Source organism: Schistocerca nitens, chromosome 1 (genome assembly GCF_023898315.1).
Source record: "Schistocerca nitens isolate TAMUIC-IGC-003100 chromosome 1, iqSchNite1.1, whole genome shotgun sequence".
Taxonomy (NCBI): Eukaryota; Metazoa; Arthropoda; class Insecta; order Orthoptera; family Acrididae; genus Schistocerca; species Schistocerca nitens.
In genome coordinates this window covers 618,368,505-618,390,284 of record NC_064614.1, presented here as the reverse complement: position 1 = coordinate 618,390,284, position 21,780 = coordinate 618,368,505, and the positions used below count along the sequence as shown (strand labels likewise).

The following is a 21,780-nucleotide window of genomic DNA, read 5'->3' as shown; positions in this document are numbered from 1 at the left end:
CAACCTGGGATCGGTTGCAACTCCGTTGTGCTTCTGACGAACGCACTTAGCGCTTTCTTTTTTTGGTCAGTGAACTGTCGCGTTCAACCAGTTGTGAGAGGTTAACAGTTTAACGTAGAATCGTAACCGCACTTTAACTTTCCTTTTTTGCTCGGTCAAGTAAATGACAGAAACAGAAGTCGCGTTAAGTGTCGTTAAAAATGAATGAAGAGTATCTACATCGAATCTAGCCTAGCAGTACTGCGTTTGTAGCCTGAGACAGCTGCATAGTCTACAAAGGTGACAGGCGAACGGCGAGCTCCTATCTCCAGTGCTGGCAACACTGCGCCGGAAGAGCTTTACGTTTTACGGCTGCAGACTGCGCACGTGTATAGTAAGTTACTTTTACGTCTGGCTTGGAAATATCACAACGTTCTTCAAACCAACTGTAAGGTCAGGACTCATCACGTGTGTCAGGAAACAGTTTGAATGGAATCTACAGCTACGCGACCGACCTTCTATGAGTACCTACGATGGTCGTTGGCCGTGGGCGAAGCAGGGAGAGAGGAGGGGGGGGGGGGGGAAATCGTCTGACCCGCCCAGAACAACGAACACGTTTTAGGCGGCCGTTGTTTGCCGTCCGTGTGTGCCGTTCACGCTTTTAGCATAACATCTCCTGACAGTTCCATGGACGATTATATGTACACCTGGGTCCGGGTCTGACGCTCAAAAGGACTGCGTTTGTTATACGTCTCCATTGTTCACAGCTCGTGGTCTTGCGGTGGCGTTCTCGCTTCCCGCGCACGAGGTTCCGGGTTCGATTCCCGGCGGGGTCAGGGATTTTCTCTACATCGTGATGACTGGGTGTTTTGTGTCTTTCATCATCATTTCCTCATCATTGACTCGCACGTTGCACTAGGAAGGATTTGCAATACAGCAGCCGAACTTCCCCGCATAGGGCCTCCCGGCCAACAATGCCATACGATCTATTTCCTTAGTTCAGAGCACATTTTTACTGATGGTCTTCTTAGTACTTTCCCTTTAGTATGTTGTACCTTAATAAGAATTAAATGAGAACCAGCGAGAGTTTATGAATTTATGTTAGGAGCGATCAAAAACTTTCCACTCGAATGCCACATTAACCCATTGCCTGCATTCGGTGATTATATACCGGTATCGGAGTCGCGCTAGGTTGCATATACGCTGCAGCGACGCCCTTAAACGAAAACTTTATGATCGCCCTTGTATTATATTATAAATCATTATACGTTCTGTCCAGTGAGCGACAGACGATGAACCACGGGTAGCCCAAATATTAGGTTGGTACATAAGTTCGTAGAGTTTTTCCATAATTTAAATAAACACAATAGATTCACATAACAGAGACTTCAGTTATCAAAAATATATTCTCCTTCACTGTTTACAGCAGTCCGCCAACGCTCCGCGACTGTAGAAATCACACGGTTTTGAGGCGAAGAACTTGCCGAGTCATGTTCGCAGCGCATTTTCATCCGGAAAGGAAGTTCACTGAAGATTGATCGACAGAAAGCGAGGAAAAGGTGAAACTTTGAGGGCGCAAGATCAGGTGAACAAGTTCAGTGCAGGATGATTCTTGTATAGTGTTTCTTGTCGGTCTAGCAGCATGTGGGAGGGTATTGTCGTGGAGTAGCATCATTTCACGCAGTCTTCCTTGTCGTTGTCCTTGGATGGTGTCTGAAAGAATTCTCAGCTACTGGCAGGAAATGTCAGCACTGGTGGTCACACCTCGGGGAGGCAATTCGTAGCACACCACTCCATCGCTGTTCCATCACATACATAACATTATTTATTTATTTATTTTGCATGCTCGCAGGTCTTTGTACGGGGAGTCGCTGCTTTGGTCTCAACCATTCTTTTCTTTTCCTTAAGTTAGTATTGAGACACCATCTCTCGTCACCGGTAACGACATAGGACAGGAATGATCGGTGTTGTTTGCGAGCCGGTTGATGACGAGCAAGCAGAGATGCATCAACGTCCACCTGCTGATATTTCTGATTTTGGCTTGGAGTAGTCGGTAGCCAAATACCCGACTGCATGCAAATGTTGCGCGATCGTGGAACGACGGCAGTTTATTACATTGCCAGTTCTCGAGTGCACTGACGTGCTTCATTGTGGATTAATGCGTTTAACCGGTCTTCATCAAATCCCGAAGATCTTCCTGAACGTGGAGAATCATTCATGTCAAAACGATCCTCCTTAAAAAGAGAAAACTATTTTCTTTTGTGCTCTGTCCAGTGGCATTATCTCTCTACACGACGCAAATCTTTCTGCCACCGCTGTTGTCACCTCCCGGTTGAAGTCAGACAGAAGAATATATCGGAAATGTTCCGATTTCTTCTGTTGGTACCCCAATTTCTAGCGTTCACAGCTCCACGTACTATCTCTAAATGCCGAAATGACAATACGTAAACTCAAATAGCAACACTGAACTACAAATAAAAAATGACAATGAATAAATAAATTCACAGCAACCGGAATACCAACATGCAAAACAAAAACGCTATGAACTTATGCCTCAACCTAATAACATGCGCAGATCGCTAAACGTTTTGATTTTTTGCGCATGACGTTATCGTGTCGTGGGGGCACGCAACGCCATTGGGTATTAAGGCGCGTAATGGAGATGTGTTGTTGTTTTGTTTATTTAGTTTGTACTGCTCTTGCGGTGTTCGACAAAAGGTTGCTTTTAAAATGCCTGGCTGTGTTCAACGGGGTGCATGTCGTACAGCAGAAAGATAAAGGGCGAGGATATAATCTAACATACCCTCCCGAAGGACATTCGACTGCAGTAAGTCTGTATTACGCTTCGCTGTTACGGTACACCAACCGTTTATTCGCTACATTTCTCGCTTGATGGTCAGTCCAGTCCGTCAACTGTAAGGAGAACTTCTTAACCTACCACCGAGGAAATGCTAAGCCATACATAGTGCCGAGTATAAACATAGTAGGATGTGTTCCCATTGTAAGCGGTAACGTGAGTGCAGATGCAGTTTCTCCGAATAGGGCAGACAGATTGCAGGCAAGGAAGACAATGAATGGGTAACGTGTCTCCCAAAAAGGAGAAATAGACCAGACAACAGCTACAGATGAATGGGAGTAAATAAATCGGCGAACTTAGTAAACGCATAGAAGAATTAGAATGTAGGAACCGCAGACTGACAGCTACACTATGTGATCAAAAGTAACCGGACACCTGGCTGAAAATGACTTACAAGTTCGTGGCACCCTCCATCGGTAATGCTGGAATTCAATATGATGTTGGCCCACGCTTAGCCTTTATGACTGCTTCCACTCTCGCAGGCACACGTTCAATTAGGTACTGGAAGGTTTTTTTTGGGAACGGCAGCCCATTCTTCACGCAGTGCTGCACTCAGGAGAGGTATCGATGTCGGTCGGTGAGGCCTGGCACGAAGTGGCAGTTCCAAAATATCCCAAAGGTGTTCTATAGGATCCAGGTCAGGACTCTGTACGGGTCAGTCCATTACAGGGATGTTATTGTCGTGTAACCATTGCGCCAGAGGCCATGCATTGTGAACAGGTGCTCGATCGTGCTGAAAGATGCAGTCGCCATCCCCGAACTGCTCTGCAACAGTGGGAAGCAAGAGGGACCTTAAAACATCAGTGTAGGCCTGTGCTGTGATAGTGCCACGCAAAAAACAAGAAGTGAAAGCCCCCTCCATGAAGAACACTACCACACAATAAAATCACCGCCTCCGAATTTTACTGTTGGCACTACTACACACGTTGGCAGATGATGTTCACCGGGCATTCACCGTACGCCCACCATGCCATCGGCTCGCCGCATTGTGTAAGTGATTCGTCACTCCCCACAACGTTTCTCCGAAGTTCAATCGTCCTTGCACCAAGCGATGCGCCGTTTGGCATTTACCGTCTTACGAGCAGCCGGTCGACCATGAAATCCAAGTTTTCTCACCTCCCGCCAAACTGTCACAGTACTTGCAGTGGATCCTTATGCAGTTTGGAATTCCTGTTTGATGGTCTGGATAGATGTCTGCCTATTACACATTACGACCCTCTTCAACTGTCGGTGGTCTCTGTCAGTCAACAGACGAGGTCGGCCTGTACGCTTTTCTGCATTACGTGTCCCTTCACGTTTCCACTTCACTATCACATCGGAAACAGTGGATCTAGGAATGTTTAGGAGTGTGGAAATCTCGCGTACAGACTTATGACACAAGTGACATCCAATCACGTGACCACGTTCGAAGTCCGTGAGTTCCGCTAAGTGCCCCATTCGGCTCTCTCACGGCGTCTGAAGACTACTGAAGTCGCTGGCAGCAGGTGGCAGCACAATGCACTTACGCACCTAATATGAAAAACGAATGTTTTTGGGGGTGCCCGGATACTTTTGATCACATAGGGTATTTGTGTAATCCTGATGTATAGAGAGAAGTGCTTGAAGTTAAAAATGAAAGATTGTGTTGGGAAAATACAAACATAAGCGAAAGGGTCAAAAGAAGCTAGTGCAGGATGAGATGACCGAAATATTAGGTAAACTGTTTTCAAGAACTCAGTAAGAGTGCTTGTCGAATGGAAATAAACGAGCAAAGTGTCAAAGATAAGACATTTGTAAATCAGTTACACTTCCTGCTGTATCTAGGAAGTGTTATTTGTTTTTAAGAAATCAGGTTGGTTCCACATTTCCAGGACTGACAATGTTGAAGAGATGACATCACGCTCTCTTAGATGCTTTCCTGATGTGATTACAGAAGTTTTGCCGCTAATGAAAGCCACCCATCTCTTTAATGAAAAGTTGAATCTGTATGTGTGCTTTAATTCGACGAAAAGGTTGTGGACATCTGTGTTACATAATTTTCTGTTGAAGATCGTGTTATCGTTCACGATGGAAGCTACCAGTCTACTGCAGTTTCGACACACAGATAACAGCTGATCAGTTAAACACTACTATCTGCTCCATACAAGTTGCTGGCTGCAATATTGTTGCGGTAGTGTGCGTCCTCAGCACAAAGAATCGATCTATTCGGAAAGGTCTTAATGTGACAGACACAAATTCCTGCTTACCCAACCCACAATATGAAGATAAACGAATGTGAGTGTTTTCGGATGTTCCACATTTATTTAAATTAGTGAGAAACCACTTTCTGGTTGATGGATAAAGACATTCAGATGGGAAAATTGCTAATAAAATCTGTTACAGAAAGATTCGCCTCAGTGTCAAGGGTTGAGAAAGTCGAAGGGTTTATTTAGTCCCGCAACTTTTTGTCGAGCACCATGGCTAAAACCATAAGGTACTGCCCCGAAGAAGAGGAAGAAGCAGCAGATTTGTTTATTTATTTACTTACTTACTTTCGATGCATTTGACATCCTGAGTGTCCGAAGATACAACGACAAGAATACTTCATCATGTGGTTGTGAAACGCAAAAGGATGTTGAGGAAAGAATTGTAAGGAAACTGTACACGCCTGGTGAAAAAAGAAAAGTGCGTAGCCAGTACAAATCGTTTGTTCCGATTCCAGAAAGGCATATTGACAACAGCGTGCACGTTATTCATCTGGGTTGCAAACTTTTAGCCACCGCAGATGAAATATATTCTAATTGCACGACTGAACCAAGACGTTTTGCAAATTTTTTTCTCACAGATAAGAGACATCGGTGTTTTCCACTTGAATCCTTCTCTAACAGAAGTAAAACATCGATTATACAGGTTGTTGGGAATAAAAGAGCAGTTGGTACCTTAATATGTACTCACTTTAGTGTGTTAGTAGTTTTTTCTCTGTGTGTAACAGTCTTCCCTCAAATACGTATATAATGTACTACCTGATGTTTTCTGCACAGTGGTAAACGCACCACAAAGTGGACTACGCTTGTCGGTATAGACTAACTATTTTGCATCTACGTAGCCCGCATCTCGTGGTCGTGCGGTAGCGTTCTCGCTTCCCACGCCCGGGTTCCCGGGTTCGATTCCCGGCGGGGTCAGGGATTTTCTCTGCCTCGTGATGGCTGGGTGTTGTGTGCTGTCCTTAGGTTAGTTAGGTTTAAGTAGTTCTAAGTTCTAGGGGACTTATGACCATGGCAGTTGAGTCCCATAGTGCTCAGAGCCATTTGAACCATTTGCATCTACGCCACTAGACTTAAACCCCTGATCTACTGCCGAGGGGCAAATAAGCATTAATGACTTGCTCTTGCCCCACGTACTTGAAGGAACTAGTCAACCTAAAAACATTCTACACCTAATAGATATAATTATTAGTCTGCAAATGAAGTAAACAGTGATGAAATGTCGCTCAATACACTGTCCTCAGCCGCCAATTAAAATATTTGCACTTATACCCGCAACACTTCGTATAGCTACCACTCTTGGGGCACAATGCTCATGATATCTCTATCAAATGAAATTTCCGTGGAGGCAGATGTCAAGACGAATTTCTGACGTTACATGTGTTCAGAGCAATTTTGCCCTACATGAGCGAAACAATGGAAATGATAGATGGTGAATGAGGGCTGCAGGATATCAACTTTACTCTTCAACCTGCACCAGAAGAGTCTGCTGTAAAAGAGGGACCTGACTACTCCGAAGGAATCCGCTACCTAGTTGATTAGATCGCGTATTGCGCCAAGTACTGTGATGACACACTGGGAGGACCGTCTAGTTATATTTTAAGTCTTCCTGCTACGGACCCGTAACATTGTAGTTGGACTGAACTATCTCGCACTGGGATGGGTGTCTGTGTTACATGAAGTATCCCAATTTGAACTCATTTTTAATGAATTAAATGTATTGGACAGAAATAAGTGTAGGGAAAACAGTCTGCGCTGGTGTCCAAATCAAATGTGATGATTTTTTGCCACAAATTATGAAACTTTACGTTAGAATAGACTTTTCATTTGCATTCGATTCCTCAATATGAATGCGAAAGGCAGCTACAGCACAAAGGCGGAAAATCCCGGCAGTTGCATTCTTCATCCACTACTACATCTAAATAGGTAAATCAACTGTTTTAATAATTTTCTGAAAGCATATTTCAGTTATGGGCAACGGCCTTGTCGCAGTGGATACACCGGTTCCCGTGAGATCACCGAAGTTAAGCGCTGTCGGGCGTGGTCGGCACTTGGATGGGTGACCATCCAGGCCGCCATGCGCTGTAGCGATTTTTCGGGGTGAACTCAGCCTCGTGATGCTAATTGAGGAGCTACTGGACCTAATAGTAGCGGCTTCGGTCAAGAGTACCATCATAACGACCGGGAGAGCGGTGTGCTGACCACACGCCCCTCCTATCCGCATCCTCAGCTGAGGATGACACGGCGGTCGGATGGTCCCGATGGGCCACTTGTGGCCTGAAGACGGGGTGCTTTATATTTCAGTTATAAGTAGTGTTCACGAGTGGCTGGCTGCGCCAGCCGTTGCGTCGCTTTCCTCCAGTAGTGACGTCATTGTGCAACCCAATCGTGACCCGTTTCGCTTCGGGCCCAACCTTCCTTTTAATAACCTTGCGCCCAACTATTCTTTCCATATGTTTACTTGAAGATGTCATAATATTTTAATTTTAGTGACGAAACGAAAAGATTCCAGGTTTGCGCTCGACTAGTGTTTGATCCCTGGGTTTTAATCCCCATGTTTACAAAGAATTGTTTTAGTTCAATGTCAGTGTCATCCAGGAAAAGGTCGCCCCTTCCACTTTGCCTGACTGGACAGAAATACCAGGGATGATTCTGTTGTACGGACAACAGCGTACAGATCATAGACTTCAGTTTCGTTTGGTCAGCAAACGTCAGCAATTTATGAGGTAACCCTGTCTTCGAGAAAAATTGAAGCAATTATGCGATGATCAGCATTAATGCTGCATTTTCATTTTGCAGCTCCTATCCCGGAACTCGTTTCTGATTTTAAAGAGAGAGGAAGGTAGGGGGGATATTTTAGTGGCTAGATTACTGCGTTTCTAGTTTTGTCTGCGTGCGAAAGGAAAGTAGCAACACGTCTCCAACATAGCAACTTCAGAAAACGGTGCAGGTTCGTCATTTCATAAAATTCTGGAGCTCTGGAGTATTTCATCAACGACACTGAAAGGCAAACAAAGTATAAGGGCAGTGAAATGAAAACTGAACACCCACCATTACGGGACTATGCAATGGTTCCAGGCTGTGGATCAGTTAGCGGCCGACCGTCCCGTTGTAGCGGGTCTTCGGTTCTCATTTGACTGCCTCTCGTATACGGAATGTTAAAGAACATTTGTTATTTCGTCTGTTTATCTGTCAACGACGATGAGACTTATTAATGAGAAAGTATCTGTTGGAGTCGCTGCCACTGCATTGTAATGAAAATAATGAGTTGTACTGAAATTATATTACTGAAGACTCACGTAAAACTACAGAATCAGAGGCTCATTTGGAACGATAAGTGTCAAAAATGGATCAAAGATATTTCTTTGCCACGAATGGTCTAATGTGAAATTTAAAATTTTTCCGGCAAATTAAATGTTCGAAGAGATTTCAGGATTGCAGTCGGTCCACGATATTTCAGCTGGACACCTGCCAGTCACCCATTGAAGACTGACGAAGGCGTTCTCCGCTCCGCCTTACATAGCGCGCCCACCATTTCGGACCTGCTGGGATCAGTGAAGGATAACTTGTTCATGAACGTTGCACTCGTCTTCTGCAACCCAGCAAGTCTGCAACTGCGGAACATGGTATCTCCAACAGACGTTCAATGGAGTATGACAAAACATTAATTTTGGCCACAGCAACATAGTTTTGGGGCTCCATTATAAAAGAATCCGTTGAAATAAGCATCGCGGAAAATCTAATGAACCATGACAGCGGCTACCAGCTGGATAATGGGTGGAATCCCCTTATCTCCGAGATTTGCGGACGAAGATGTCAGAACATTAGCGCCAACTCCGAAGACAGCTGATCTTTGCAGTTCCACCAGCGAGGGCGGTGCCGCCGCACGATGTGGTCCTACTGTCACCGTGACTCTGGCGGATACGCGGTAATACTATCAGCGCGCAATGTAAGGCGGAGCAGGCAACGTCATTGTCTTCTTGGAAATTTTTGGTAAGTTCCTATGGGACCAAACTGCTGAGGTCATCGGTCCCTAGCCTTACTACTTAATCTAACTGAAACTAACTTACGCTAAGGACAACACACGCACCCATGGCCAAGGGAGGACTCGAACCTCCGGGGGGGGGGGGGGGGGGGGGCACGCGTACCGTGGCAAGGCGCCTAAGACCGCGCGGCTACCCCGCGTCTTCGATGGTTTCACCTGAAGATGACTGGCAGGTGTCCAGTTGAAATAGCGTGGAGTGAAGTTTACGACGACCGTCCGCAGTCCTGCTATCTCTTCGAACGTGAATGGTCTAGTTTCCCCGAGACGCTGACGGACTTTCACCCATCTAGAGAGCTACATACATAGATCTCAGATCGAATTCATTTTTACAACGCACTCAAGTACACAGACGTGCTCCATTCAAAAATGAACCACGAGCGTTCCGAATATAAAGCTAGGCTCTGTTGTGTTCAGTAGTGAACGAAAGAGTATACCTTTTCCTGACCAAAAACTTATGAACATCAAGGGATCAAAAGCGAGGTTTTTTTAAACATCATACTAGGTGACAAACCCGGCATTTCCCGGGTGTTTATTTTGTCATTTTTTAAAATAGAAACGAAAACAAAAAAAATGAACTGTCTTTTTAGTGAAGTACGAAAAAAATTCAGTCCCATGTGTTCGTGAAAAATACCTCCGAAATTATGAAACAGTCGTACAAAGAAATATGTCAGAATTTACATACGTGTAAGAAAAGTAACCAGAATTAAAGAACATGATCATGGATAGCTTCTGCATGCTGGGCGCAGCGGCTTCGCGTGTCTACAATGCGGTTCCAGAGTGTAGCGCCTAGAACCGCTCGGCCACTCCGGCCGGCGACCTCATATCTCTTGAACTATCTGTCGTACAATGATATATTTGCGTAGGTACATTCAGCGTCATACGTAAATACTGTCAACGACGTATGTTAATAGCAAAGAAACTATAAATTTAAATGCCATGCATGATGCGCAAATTTTTCTCTCGTCTCATCGTTCATTATGTCATATTTCCTGACCTATGTGTCAAACAATGATATTTTACAGGTACATTGAGAAGCATATGTAGAACTCTCTGCAACACGTGTTGCGAACAGAGTTAAACGCCATGCATGATGTGACGGATCTAATTGTTTATGACGTCATATCTCCTGAACTACGATAGGCAGGTGATTTTTATCCACATAGTGATAGTTGCTTCACAATAAGGATGTGTGTGCCAGCTTTGGATGAAAAAGGTCCAGTGGTTTAGGAGGAGATGTGGAACGTGCGCGCACACACACACACACACACACACACACACACACACACACACACACAGACACCACACACATAGACATGCGCGCTCGCACACGCTCACATCCATTCGTATATTGTGTATGGATTCATATTTCGAAGCAGTTAACTTTCTCATTCACCCGCGCAGGTTATGACAATATCCTCCACAAACGGAAATTAAGCGATAGCCAGAAAATTATGCCTTAGATAGCAGATTTAATCACAAAATTTCGTTTCAGCGAAGAAAGAAGAAAAGAAAAAGAAAAGAAAAACCTCTCTGCGTCCATCGGCTGCCGTTGGCAGGAGCCTTCCTTTACAAATCGTCATTGTCTCTTTCAGCCTCTGTCGCTTCCTATTTACTGTATGAAAACTGACACTAGGTTCACATTGGAAAGGAAACAGTGACAAGTAGACGCTCTTGTCAGGCGCGGCCCGATAGCTCAATCCATAGTTGCGTAGCATGGCATGTACCGCCATTATAGATTTCTCGTGCAGCATTCGGTTGGAACCGTGGACCTCCACCAGATTTATGTATATTGTTCAAAGGAATCTTTCTATTTTTTGAGGAATTTGTATTGTTAAAGGAATCTTTGCCTGCATCTCTTTCAACAAATGTGTACGAGAGTGTACTGTTTAGTGAACCATGTACGTATTTAGGTTTCTTCCCGTTCTGTTCTCTATTCATGCATAATATGGAAGGAAGGGAAATTGAAACTTAATGTTCCACCTACAGCTACATCATTAGAAACGGAATACAGTACCTTTTTATTAGTATGGGAGAAGAAATCGACCAAGGTCTACTGAAGGAATTATCGTGATACGATTTAAGGAAACTACGGGAAACATTATTCAGGGTAGAAAACTGAACCACACATCTCTCTGAAAATACATTTAACCATGCAGTCTACATATAATAAAGCATTTTGGGATGAACGCTGGCTTCTATGAGAATCGAAAGCCTTTCCTTAAGAACAAGACTTATAATGTTATTCGATCCACCTAATTCTCCGTGTTGCCCATCTCCTCTCCTACTCCATTTGCGTATGGCGTGAGGGAAAGTGACTGGCTACGTGCCTCTGTTGCGCCGCGATTGATACTGCTTACGAACGGGCAGGTTCGCTGCCAAGAGGTGTAAGTCACAAAAACTGAAAAATGTGCTGACACCGCCTTTATTCCCTGCTGCACCTTCAAGTGTGTCACGAAGAGAAGTAAGAATGTTGCTGGAAATGAAAGCAGCTGGCCGAAAATGCGTCATATCAAGTACGATAAACCGCGTGGAACATCTGCTTTTAGGAAATAAACCCCCAACTTAAAGATTGAATTCCAGAAACTCGATCTGAGGAAAGGGCGCGCTTCTGAAAACAGGGCTGGCCGCCTTTCAGTGAGTTTTCAAATAGTTTCCGCTGGTAGAAAATTCGTCACAGAAGCAGAGAAACAAAAATGGCTGACCTTCTGAACTTTATACCTTCCTGCCAGCACGATTTCTTTCTAGGTTTACAATGCGGTCGTGGCGTTTCAAACACTGCCGAACAATTTGATGAAACGGTGATAACATCAAAATAATGACATTGTCTGAATTTTCACTTTGTGTTATTCACTTTTCGTTTTTCATACTCTGACGATAAATAACAATTCTGTTTTTTTGGATATGTTGTCAGTAGAGGACCAAAGAGAGAGAGAGCGCACTAACAAAATGCTCTCTCTCTCTCTCTCTTTGGTCCACTACTGTGGTCAACGTTTATTGGAGCTCATTACCATACGCTAATCATTTTTTTAAGATAATGATTTTGAAGATTTTAATTTTGAGGTTGTTGAGACTTTTCATCAATAGAATTATACATTATGGTACACAGTTTGCATTTACAGGTTACTGTCATGCCCTAATTTACTCAAGAAATATGTAATTACGAGCTGGAAACTTTAAATGTACTCTCTTGAGAAAGTTGAATGTTGGACACACACCATTTGGCAGCCATTCCGCTCATTTGACCATTCCACTCATTTGATAGAAGTATAATTGCCTCACAGTCTTCCACTAGAACCATTTCTCTAAATTTACCCTACAGGGCTTCGTTAGAAACAGTCACCTTTCTTCAAAGATACCTAGTTATATTCCCTGAGCAGATTTGTTACATTTTCTTATAGGCTATACTGACGTGTTCAATCGGACCACAAATTCGTTAGATATCCGCTTTGATACCATCTTATTAAAGAGATCCAAGCATTGGAAGAGTCTTTTAGAATTGGGTGCCCTAGCGTCTTGTATGTAATCCATCTATAAAGAAAAAGACACTTTTGCAAAATGCATCCAACAAATTTGAGTTCCACATTCGCCTTTCCTGCTACAAATGTGTTCCTCCCGTTTCAATCAGCCTCATTGTATTATTCATACTATAGGTTTATTTATCTTTGATATGTGTATAATTTGTATTTATCCGCAGTCAAAACTGCCATTCGTTACACCTATTAGAAACACTGGAAAGGCGCTCTGCGGTGATTCTCTTGCATCAGTTACCCGTTAGACAACACATCCTTATCGAGAACTTTGAAAGTATCGCCGATCCTACCTAATGAACCGTTTGTAAACGTTAGTCAACCTCTTACGATTCCTTAGGACACGACCAATTTTACTTTCGTTTATGTCGAATAAATAGCCGTTCACAATAATGACTTAACTCTATTAATCAAATATTATTTGAACCAATGACATGTTTGTCATACCTTGATTATCAATCGATAGTTTAATACAGTGTGCAATGGCTTTCGGAAACCTAGGTAGACGCCACCTACTTCTTCATCTGTATCTTCTATCTACAAGATATCGTGTATTAATAAAACGAACTGTAATAAATATCACTCATATTTTTCTGAAACCTTACTGATTCAGTGAGACAAGAAAGAAACGAGGTTAATTGTACATCTTACATAATGCAAAATAGAATTGGAATTTCGCAAGAGCCTGGTACCTTGTTGGCTTTGAGCACTCTTGAGTGTTTTCCAATACCGTGGTTGTACAACTCAGTGACTCCCATTCGACAGCATGAGTAGCGGTTAAACATTGATATGGTTATATACTAATGTGTGAGTTTATTTTTAAATATGAAAATTTATATTTCGGCTTTCTGTCTCTTGGGTTCACTTTCTTCAGCAGATTAATCTACGAGAGACTGGATAAAATGTATGCAAATGCTTATTAGCTTTGATTTTTTTATCCGTCCTTCACCATTCTCAGTTTTTCATTACACGATTAAACCGTGGTGCGCCTCTTCTATCTTTTGTTGCCTTACATGGCACGTATTTGTCTAAAGTACGTTTTAAGATATGTTTGAGCCTAACCACAACTCTTCTGCGTTTGTCAAATTTGAATAAAATTTTCTCAAAGCATCAGATAGACGGGCTATTAATAAGCTATTGCTGTGTAACCACTCCGCCAGAGACCGTGCATTGTGAACAGGTGCTCGATCGTGCTGAAAGATGCAATCGCCATCCCCGAACTGCTCTTCAACAGTGGGAAGCAAGAAGGCGCTTAAAACATAAACGTAGGGCTGTGCTGTGATAGTGCCACGCAAAACAACAAGGGGTGCAAGCCCCCTCCACGAAAAACACGACCACATCATAACATCACCGCCTCCGAATTTTACTGTTGGCACTACACATGCTGGCAGATGACGTTCACCGGGCGTTCGCCATACCCACAGCCTGCCATCGGATCGCCACATTGTGTACCGTGATCCTTCACTCCACACAACGTTTTTCCACTGTTCAATCGTCCAATGTTTACGCTCCTTACACAAAGCGAGGCGTCGTTTGGCATTTACCGGCGTGATGTGTGGCTTATGAGCAGCCGCTCGACCATGAAATCCAAGTTTTCTAACTCCCGCCTAATTGTCAGAGTACTTGCAGTGGATCCTGATGCAGTTTGGAATTCCTTCGCGATGGTCTGTATATATGTCTGCCTACTACACATTAAGCCCGGTCCACACGCAACGACATGTCTGCGCAGACATCGGCGCAGATGTCTGTACATGCAAAAGATCGCTGCAAATGTGGTGTGTTCACACGACACAAACCCCAATCTACTACTCGCCCGCCATCTGTCGGTGTAGAAAAGAAATATCAGTGGCAAGCGACTACGCTCCCCGTAAACGTCAAAAATTTAATTCAGTTATTTTGAAATATAGAAATGGAGGAAGTTCTGTTGCGGTCTGTGTTCGCAACTTGTGTTGCAAGAAACATTCTGACCAACCACAGGAAACAGAAAAGCGGTCAAAATGGTGTACACAGTGGCTGCTAAAGCGAAAGCAGTTTTCTCACGTAAATTTACTGCGAGAGTTGCAGGGCGAACCTAAAACATGGACAAGTATATTCATGTTTCTTTTTATATTAGCAGTTAATTTTCTATTATGTTTGCACACAAATATATTCTTTTGTATAAACTTTTGATAAACGTATGTGAAATATATTGTTTTACATTAACTCTCACATTGACACTCCAATTTCATCTTCAATTGTACTCCTGCTTGCTCTTGGCGTTTCTTGATCACTAAGAAAGCCAAGCAGATCAAAATACCATAACGTTGGCTGGTATACTTGATCTACTCCTACACCAGATCTTCTAGATTTCTGAACTTTGGATAACTCTTTTCGGTAAACATTTCGCAACGAATTTTTTTTTTTTTTTTTTTACTGTTTCTCTGTTTGCCGAGGCGTCAACTGCCCGCAGTTTTTCAATTAGAACATTGTATGCTGCTGTCCTTTTGTCTCAGTCACTATATTCTTTACTTCTAATCTTCCACAAACATGGGTGGTTTCTATATATTTCAATGAATTCACTTACAAACTCTCGAGAACACACGAGTATCAGCCATTTTAATGCCCTGTGCGCACAAATACAAACACTAGACTGAGCAAACAGCTGTTTCGCGCCAGCTTTGCGGCGATCTCCTGTCCACACGCTCCAACTTGTCTGCGCAGATGCGGTTTGAACCGACAGATTTGAAAGGTTTCGCTCAAACCGCCAACTCCAACTTCCAGGTTTGCACACACCTCAGGTTGGTGCAAATCTTCTGTCCACACGCAACGATCTGTCTGCGCAGATGTGATGTGCGCAGACAGATCGTTGCGTGTGGACGGGCCTCTACGACCCTCTTCAATTGTCAGCGGTCTCTGTCAGTCACGAGGTCGGCGTGTACGCTTTTGTGCTGTACGTGTCCCTTAACGTTTCCACTTTACTATCACATCGGAAACAATGCATCTAGGGATGTTAATTGGTGTGGAAATCTCGCGTACGGACCTATGACACGAGTGACACCAAATCACCTGACAACATTCTAAGTCCGTGAGTTCCGCGGAGCGCCCCATTGTGCTATCTCACAATGTCTAATGACTACTGAGGTCCCTGGTATGGAGTACCTGGCAGTAGGTGGCAGCACAATGCACCTATGCACCTAATATGAAAAACGTTATGTTTTTGGGGGTGTCCAGATACTTTTGATCACATGGTATATGTCTGAATCTGTTGACTGGTGGAAGCTTCAGATTATTAATCGTAAGCCCGTGGACATCGGCTGTTCTTGTCCATAATTAAGTGTTTTCAGTCAGACCTTTTTGGCCTCACTAGATCTAATGGTTCTGGTTCCTACTGTGAAGTCTAATGCATAAGTTTCACCTGTTTCCTATAATTTCCCCACTTTCTACTTCGGGTTTCGACTAACTCGCAGTTGACTCAGTGGAGGCAACTGTTTTCTAGGAGAGACGTCGGTTCCGAGACATCGCTGCGATTGGGCCGGCGGTTAACAACATATGTTTTAATTTTTTTCACTTTCCGTAATTGCTATTTAGTTATGTTAATAGTCAGTCTGTATAAAGGTCAGTTTTGGTTTAGGGATCTTGGAGTTTCTCCTAACACAAAAAATGCGTTTTTGTTCTGCGTAACACATAATCTGCTGTCCGAGTGACCGTTTCCGGTTTATAGTGCACCTTGATCTATCTAAGGCGACTTTTACAAGTGTGCAGCCTGCAGTACAGGTTGAGGAATCTACAGCTGGCTTTGTCACAAAACTCGAAATTATTATCTGAGACTATCTACTCGTCTTCTGACTAGCAACGGACCCGTACAGTCCAAAGAACGATGCTGTAAATCGATTTTATGAGACGTAACCAATCAGTAGAGAAATCACTCGCATGCTCGGTTTGTTTTATTACTTTATTGGTGGTCCCCGAGGTAAAGACACAGAAAGCGCATCGAAAATTGAAAAACTATGTCAAGTATTTTACTATCGGAAAGGAAATGATGAGTCGTTATTCAGTTGTGTAGCAAGTTTCTTCTGTTTGAAAGCCACGATGTCTCCATTTAGACATTAAATTATGCTGGTAAGTATGTATCCAACATTCTCCATGGACATTGGGAGTCATTGCGAACCATCAGCAGCAGATACGTAATGGAAAAATACCTTTTTTATTCGAGTGATCCTCTGTGTCGCTCAGTCTCTTAGCAGCCTTTGTATCTTTGTGAATAAACTAGTTCTTATTGTTGGTCCCTTTTAATAGCATGTTTCTATATACTATTCGTAAACATGTGGAGCAGATGTGATTTTATAGTATTTAATCTGACCTGCTACACAAACCTGCATGTTATGTTCCTGTATAATCATGTGTTAATTGTTATGTAACCGTTACCCTGTTGTCGCTAATTGTTTTGTGGACAGCACAAAAAACTGCCTTGCATTCCGGAGGCTACCAGCGTTTTCCTGCATGGAGCGCAGGTACGGTCAGATTCTCTAGCGCACTGCGACTGCCTCTTCACCCTTCATGCTTCTCGTCTTTTATTAAGAGAGGACGCACGAGCAGGTTTTTGTGCTGACCTGTAGAAAATATTAATTTATAAGGTGCATCCGCATTTGCTGTTTTGTTGCTGCTAGTTTTAGTGAATGTTAGTGACTGCTAATGTGCAATAACTGCATTATTTGTTGAATGTAATGTTTTGTGGAATGTTAACTAGGCGTCAGTTCTTGACAGCGCAGTGCAACGACATTCCTGGCATGGGTGAAGTGCTCATTTGTCAGTATTTCTCCAGATATTCTCAAACTATTGAGTCCGTGGTTTCATGGCGGTCACAAATGGCTCTGAGCACTATGGGACTTAACATCTATGGTCATGAGTCCCCTAGAACTTAGAACCACTCAAACCTAACCAACCTAAGGACATCACACAACACCCAGCCATCACGAGGCAGAGAAAATCCCTGACCCCGCCGGGAATCGAACCCGGGAACCCGGGCGTGGGAAGCGAGAACACTACCGCACGACCACGAGATGCGGGCATGGCGGTCACGATTAGCCGTTTATAGAGAGAATTTTTTTTAAAATTTACATTCCCCGTCAGCAGCATTGTAAACTTCTAAAGAATCAGGCTCTGTTTATGGCGATTCAGCGCACATCATGTACATCTTACATGTGTTTCTTTTCGTATGAGAATAAAGAAGAGCGCTTACTGCCACGGATTTGCTAAGATTCAGAAAAATACTATGCCGTAGAGAGAATGGATACATTTTGGTACAGTTCGACGCCAACTTTGTTCCTTTACCCATACAACCGAATACTGTACGAGCAAAATAACTAGGCGTTTTTTTTTTCTTTTTATTTATCTGAGGCAGTGTCGTCCAACAACAAACAGAAAAGAGCAACTTGTTCCGACCAAGGCAAACGTCGATATTGGTAATCTCCTACTAGATATTTCCAGAAGGGAACGTCTTGCCGCAGTTCCGTTCCGCTGGTATCACAGGAAAGACCCGAGTGTTCTGCAACGACTCGTCTTCTTCACTTGGGTACTGAGTGAAATTGTCGCACAAATCATTCTCGTACGTACCAATATTTAGTCCAGAGGTTGGTTTTTAACACGGTACAGCTTAGTGTAGAAGACCCGTCCCTGTTGAAAGTGGACTGGAATTTATTGTGGAATCCGAACCAGCACGTTTCATGTCACAGTACATGAGATGTTGCCAGAGGATCAGGGAAAAGATGTTAGAACCATTGAGCTACCGGGTTTGTCCTATAATGTATCGGACTCCATAAATAATAAAAAAAGCACTTACGTTCCCGACGAATTCTCTGTGTAGTCCATGCCTGCTTCTGTTCAGTAACACCTCAAGCCACTTGCGCTAGTTCCTCGACACAAGACCGCCATGAAGCCACCGACTTACTCATATATATATATATATATATATATATATATATATATATATATATATATATATAAGCTGTGATAATCAAAAGGACATTCTGAAAGCAAATGCAGAAATAAAATAAGAAATCATTAAGTTGCACACTGAGGATGATTCCTAACGTCCCGCAGAGCACGCTTTGCTACGCCTGCGCTGTTGAAGAGCTACGCCAGCCGTGCCAGCCTTGTAGTGTAGCGTGTAGCCAGTAGTGGCATCTTGTGAGTGTGTGTTGCAGCACGGCCGGACAGACTCGTACCGCGTGGCTACCATCCCGTCGCTGCCGGACGACAACAAGACTGCCGACGGCAAGGCTAAGGTACCCCTCTCACATCTCTACAACTCCTGTCTTCTCTTCCTGTGTGGCGCTGCAACGCTTTCCGGCCTGGGACTCTCTACGAAAAGCTTCTCCTTCCGCCGTAGTCCGTGCTTTTGCATTTGTTCTCCAGATAGCGCGTTCTGCAATGTTTACGTAGAGCAATTCGACATGTTTCCGCACAGAAAGAGTCTGCATGAGGTTTGGTTTGATGTACGGTACATAATATGCTGTCTCCGCATTACAATTACACGTCTCATATATCCACTCATCACTGAAACACATGGTATAGATTCAACAAAGTTTTTGAAAAATTAGTTTCTGACAATAAGTAGCAACAGAAGATAATAAAAGCTTTTGACATGTGGTGCTACTGAGGAATATTGAAGATTAGATGGGTGAATTGAATAACTAGGATAAAAGCTTTTGACATAAAAGCTTTTGACATGTGGTGCTACTGAGGAATATTGAAGATTAGATGGGTGAATTGAATGAGGTGATGAGGTACTGAACCAAATTAGGAAAGAAATTTATGGCTCAGCCTGGCTAAAAGAAGGTAATGGTGGGAAGTGTGGGGACGGGGGCAACTGTAGAGGGAGACCAAGGCTTGAATGTAATTTGCAAGTTCAAACGGATGTAGGTTGCAGTAGTTTTCCAGAGATGAAGAAGTCACGAGCAATGGAAGCATCCAATGTGAAAATCATTCTGACCGCCTTTTTTTATTCCAGTGACGTTGTCCATCACGAGTACGCCCCAGAGGGTACTAATGTCAATAAGGAGTACTACCAAGAGGTTCTGCGTCGCCTTAGTGAAGGAGTGAGACGCAAATGGCTGGACCGGTTAGCAACTTCACCATGATAAAATGGTTCAAATGGCTCTGAGCACTATGGGACTCAACTGCTGAGGTCATTAGTCCCCTAGAACTTAGAACTAGTTAAACCTAACTAACCTAAGGACATCACAAACATCCATGCCCGAGGCAGGATTCGAACCTGCGACCGTAGCGGTCTTGCGGTTCCAGACTGCAGCGCCTTTAACCGCACGGCCACTTCGGCCGGCTTCACCATGATAAAGCACCCGCTAATCGTTTTTGTGAAACACAACACGGCTATGGTTTGTCAACCTCCCTATTTCCTTGACCTAGTACCGAGTGACTTCCGGCTTTTCCCTGAACTGAAAAAGCTCTGAAAGGGACCACATTTCAGAACAGGAAAGACACCATGCAGAATTCGACGGAGCAGCTGCCACCATATCAAAAGAGGTTTATCCAGTGATGCTTCAAGCAGTGGTTGAGATAGATATGTAGAAGCTGACATGAATTACTTTGAAGGTGACTAGTGTCAAACAGTTATATTTGAATAAAGACCGATTTTGTAAATAAAAGTTGGATTCTTTTTTTAATAGCCCTCGTATGTTTAGAGTCATCGTACTGACAGTTGTGAAACGCATAGACATGTTCTGCATGCTACGCCGAATCTGTATTTGGCACTCTATGCGCCCTAGCAATTTGTTGCCTGTACATTTCGAGATCATTCCTTGGTTAGGTTAGGTTAAAGTTTTCGTTGTAGCACCGATTTTGTAAATAAAAGTTGGATTCTTTTTTTAATAGCCCTCGTATGTTTAGAGTCATCGTACTGACAGTTGTGAAACGCATAGACATGTTCTGCATGCTACGCCGAATCTGTATTTGGCACTCTATGCGCCCTAGCAATTTGTTGCCTGTACATTTCGAGATCATTCCTTGGTTAGGTTAGGTTAAAGTTTTCGTTGTAGCACTGTCTTACAAAAACAATATGGTATGAAACCAATGTAACAGTTCTTTCTGCAGCAGTAATTTGCACATTGTTTAACTACGACGTGCTTTTTTCTTGACTATCATGTTTCTAGGCAACTGCAACCAGATCATTATTTTTGCTTGTTATCGTCGCTGTGTTACTTCTCAAGTATTCCTCCCATCCGTATTGTATGCACAGCGCTCCTTTTCAATCAACTAATTAGCGTTTCTCAAAGTACCTCCTTGGGCAGATGTGGTCAGTTGTAGGGATTTTCTGTATCTGTAAGCAGTGATGGCACTTGATCTCAATAAATTCTGATTTTCAATTTTTTGGGCGAGAGGGTAATTAACGGAGAATGAAAAAGTAATCGACCGAGTCATGTCACACCCGTTTTTCATTCGAGGCGAGATGGTGAGAGGAGACTTTCAACGTTGACGACGAGTCCCTGGTCGGTTTGGAAGGCAGCGCCTATTCTGTTGGATTCACTAACCATTCCATTTATCATCAACTAACACATAATCATAAGTATCTAGTACTCTGTCAAAATGCAACGTAAGAATATTTGTTAAAAGGTCCTGTATCTTGTATCAAAGGATCGCTCTTAAAATCTAGTACCATCACATACTATGTTCTTATTTCAGTGTCGACGTTTGGCTTCATTGTGAATAAGGGGGTGATCGCTTCTTATTAAGTGAAAATACTTCTTTTATATCAGTCTAATTTCATAGTTTCACTACGTCCTTTGCTCCACTTAAAAGAGATTTTCTAAATTTTGCGATATCATTTTAGAAAGCGTTTTGGCAGAGAATATAAGGTGACACTGGAGCCGCAGAACAAACATATGCATCGTGGTTTGTGTTGATTATTAATAAACACATATCAACAAAAATTTTGCATCACCCTGGTAAAAAAATATAAAAAAAATGGAAATGAGCGTATGGCATCGTTGGCCGCGAGGCCCCTATTGGAGGAAGTTCGGCCGCCAGGTGCAAGTCTTATTTCATTCGACGTCACATTGGGTGACCTGCGCGCCGGTGATGAGGATGAAATGATGATGATGACAACACAGCACCCAGTCCCCGAGCGTAGAACTTCTCCGCCCCGGTCGGGAATCG

General features: G+C 43.3%; 1 protein-coding gene across 8 annotated transcripts in view; it reads left to right on the top strand.

Moving 5' to 3' along the window:
• Positions 1–21,780, top strand: part of LOC126257182 (sodium/potassium-transporting ATPase subunit alpha) — a 603,371-nt gene that overhangs the window by 479,893 nt on the left and 101,698 nt on the right. For 7 of the 8 annotated variants that reach the window (XM_049955547.1, XM_049955549.1, XM_049955545.1 and 4 more), the window contains exon 2: positions 18,813–18,893. The exons of the other annotated variant lie outside the window; for it this stretch is intronic. In XM_049955547.1, the coding sequence (XP_049811504.1) occupies positions 18,813–18,893 (81 nt within the window). The remainder of the gene's footprint in view (positions 1–18,812; positions 18,894–21,780) is intronic. 8 annotated transcript variants of the gene reach the window in all.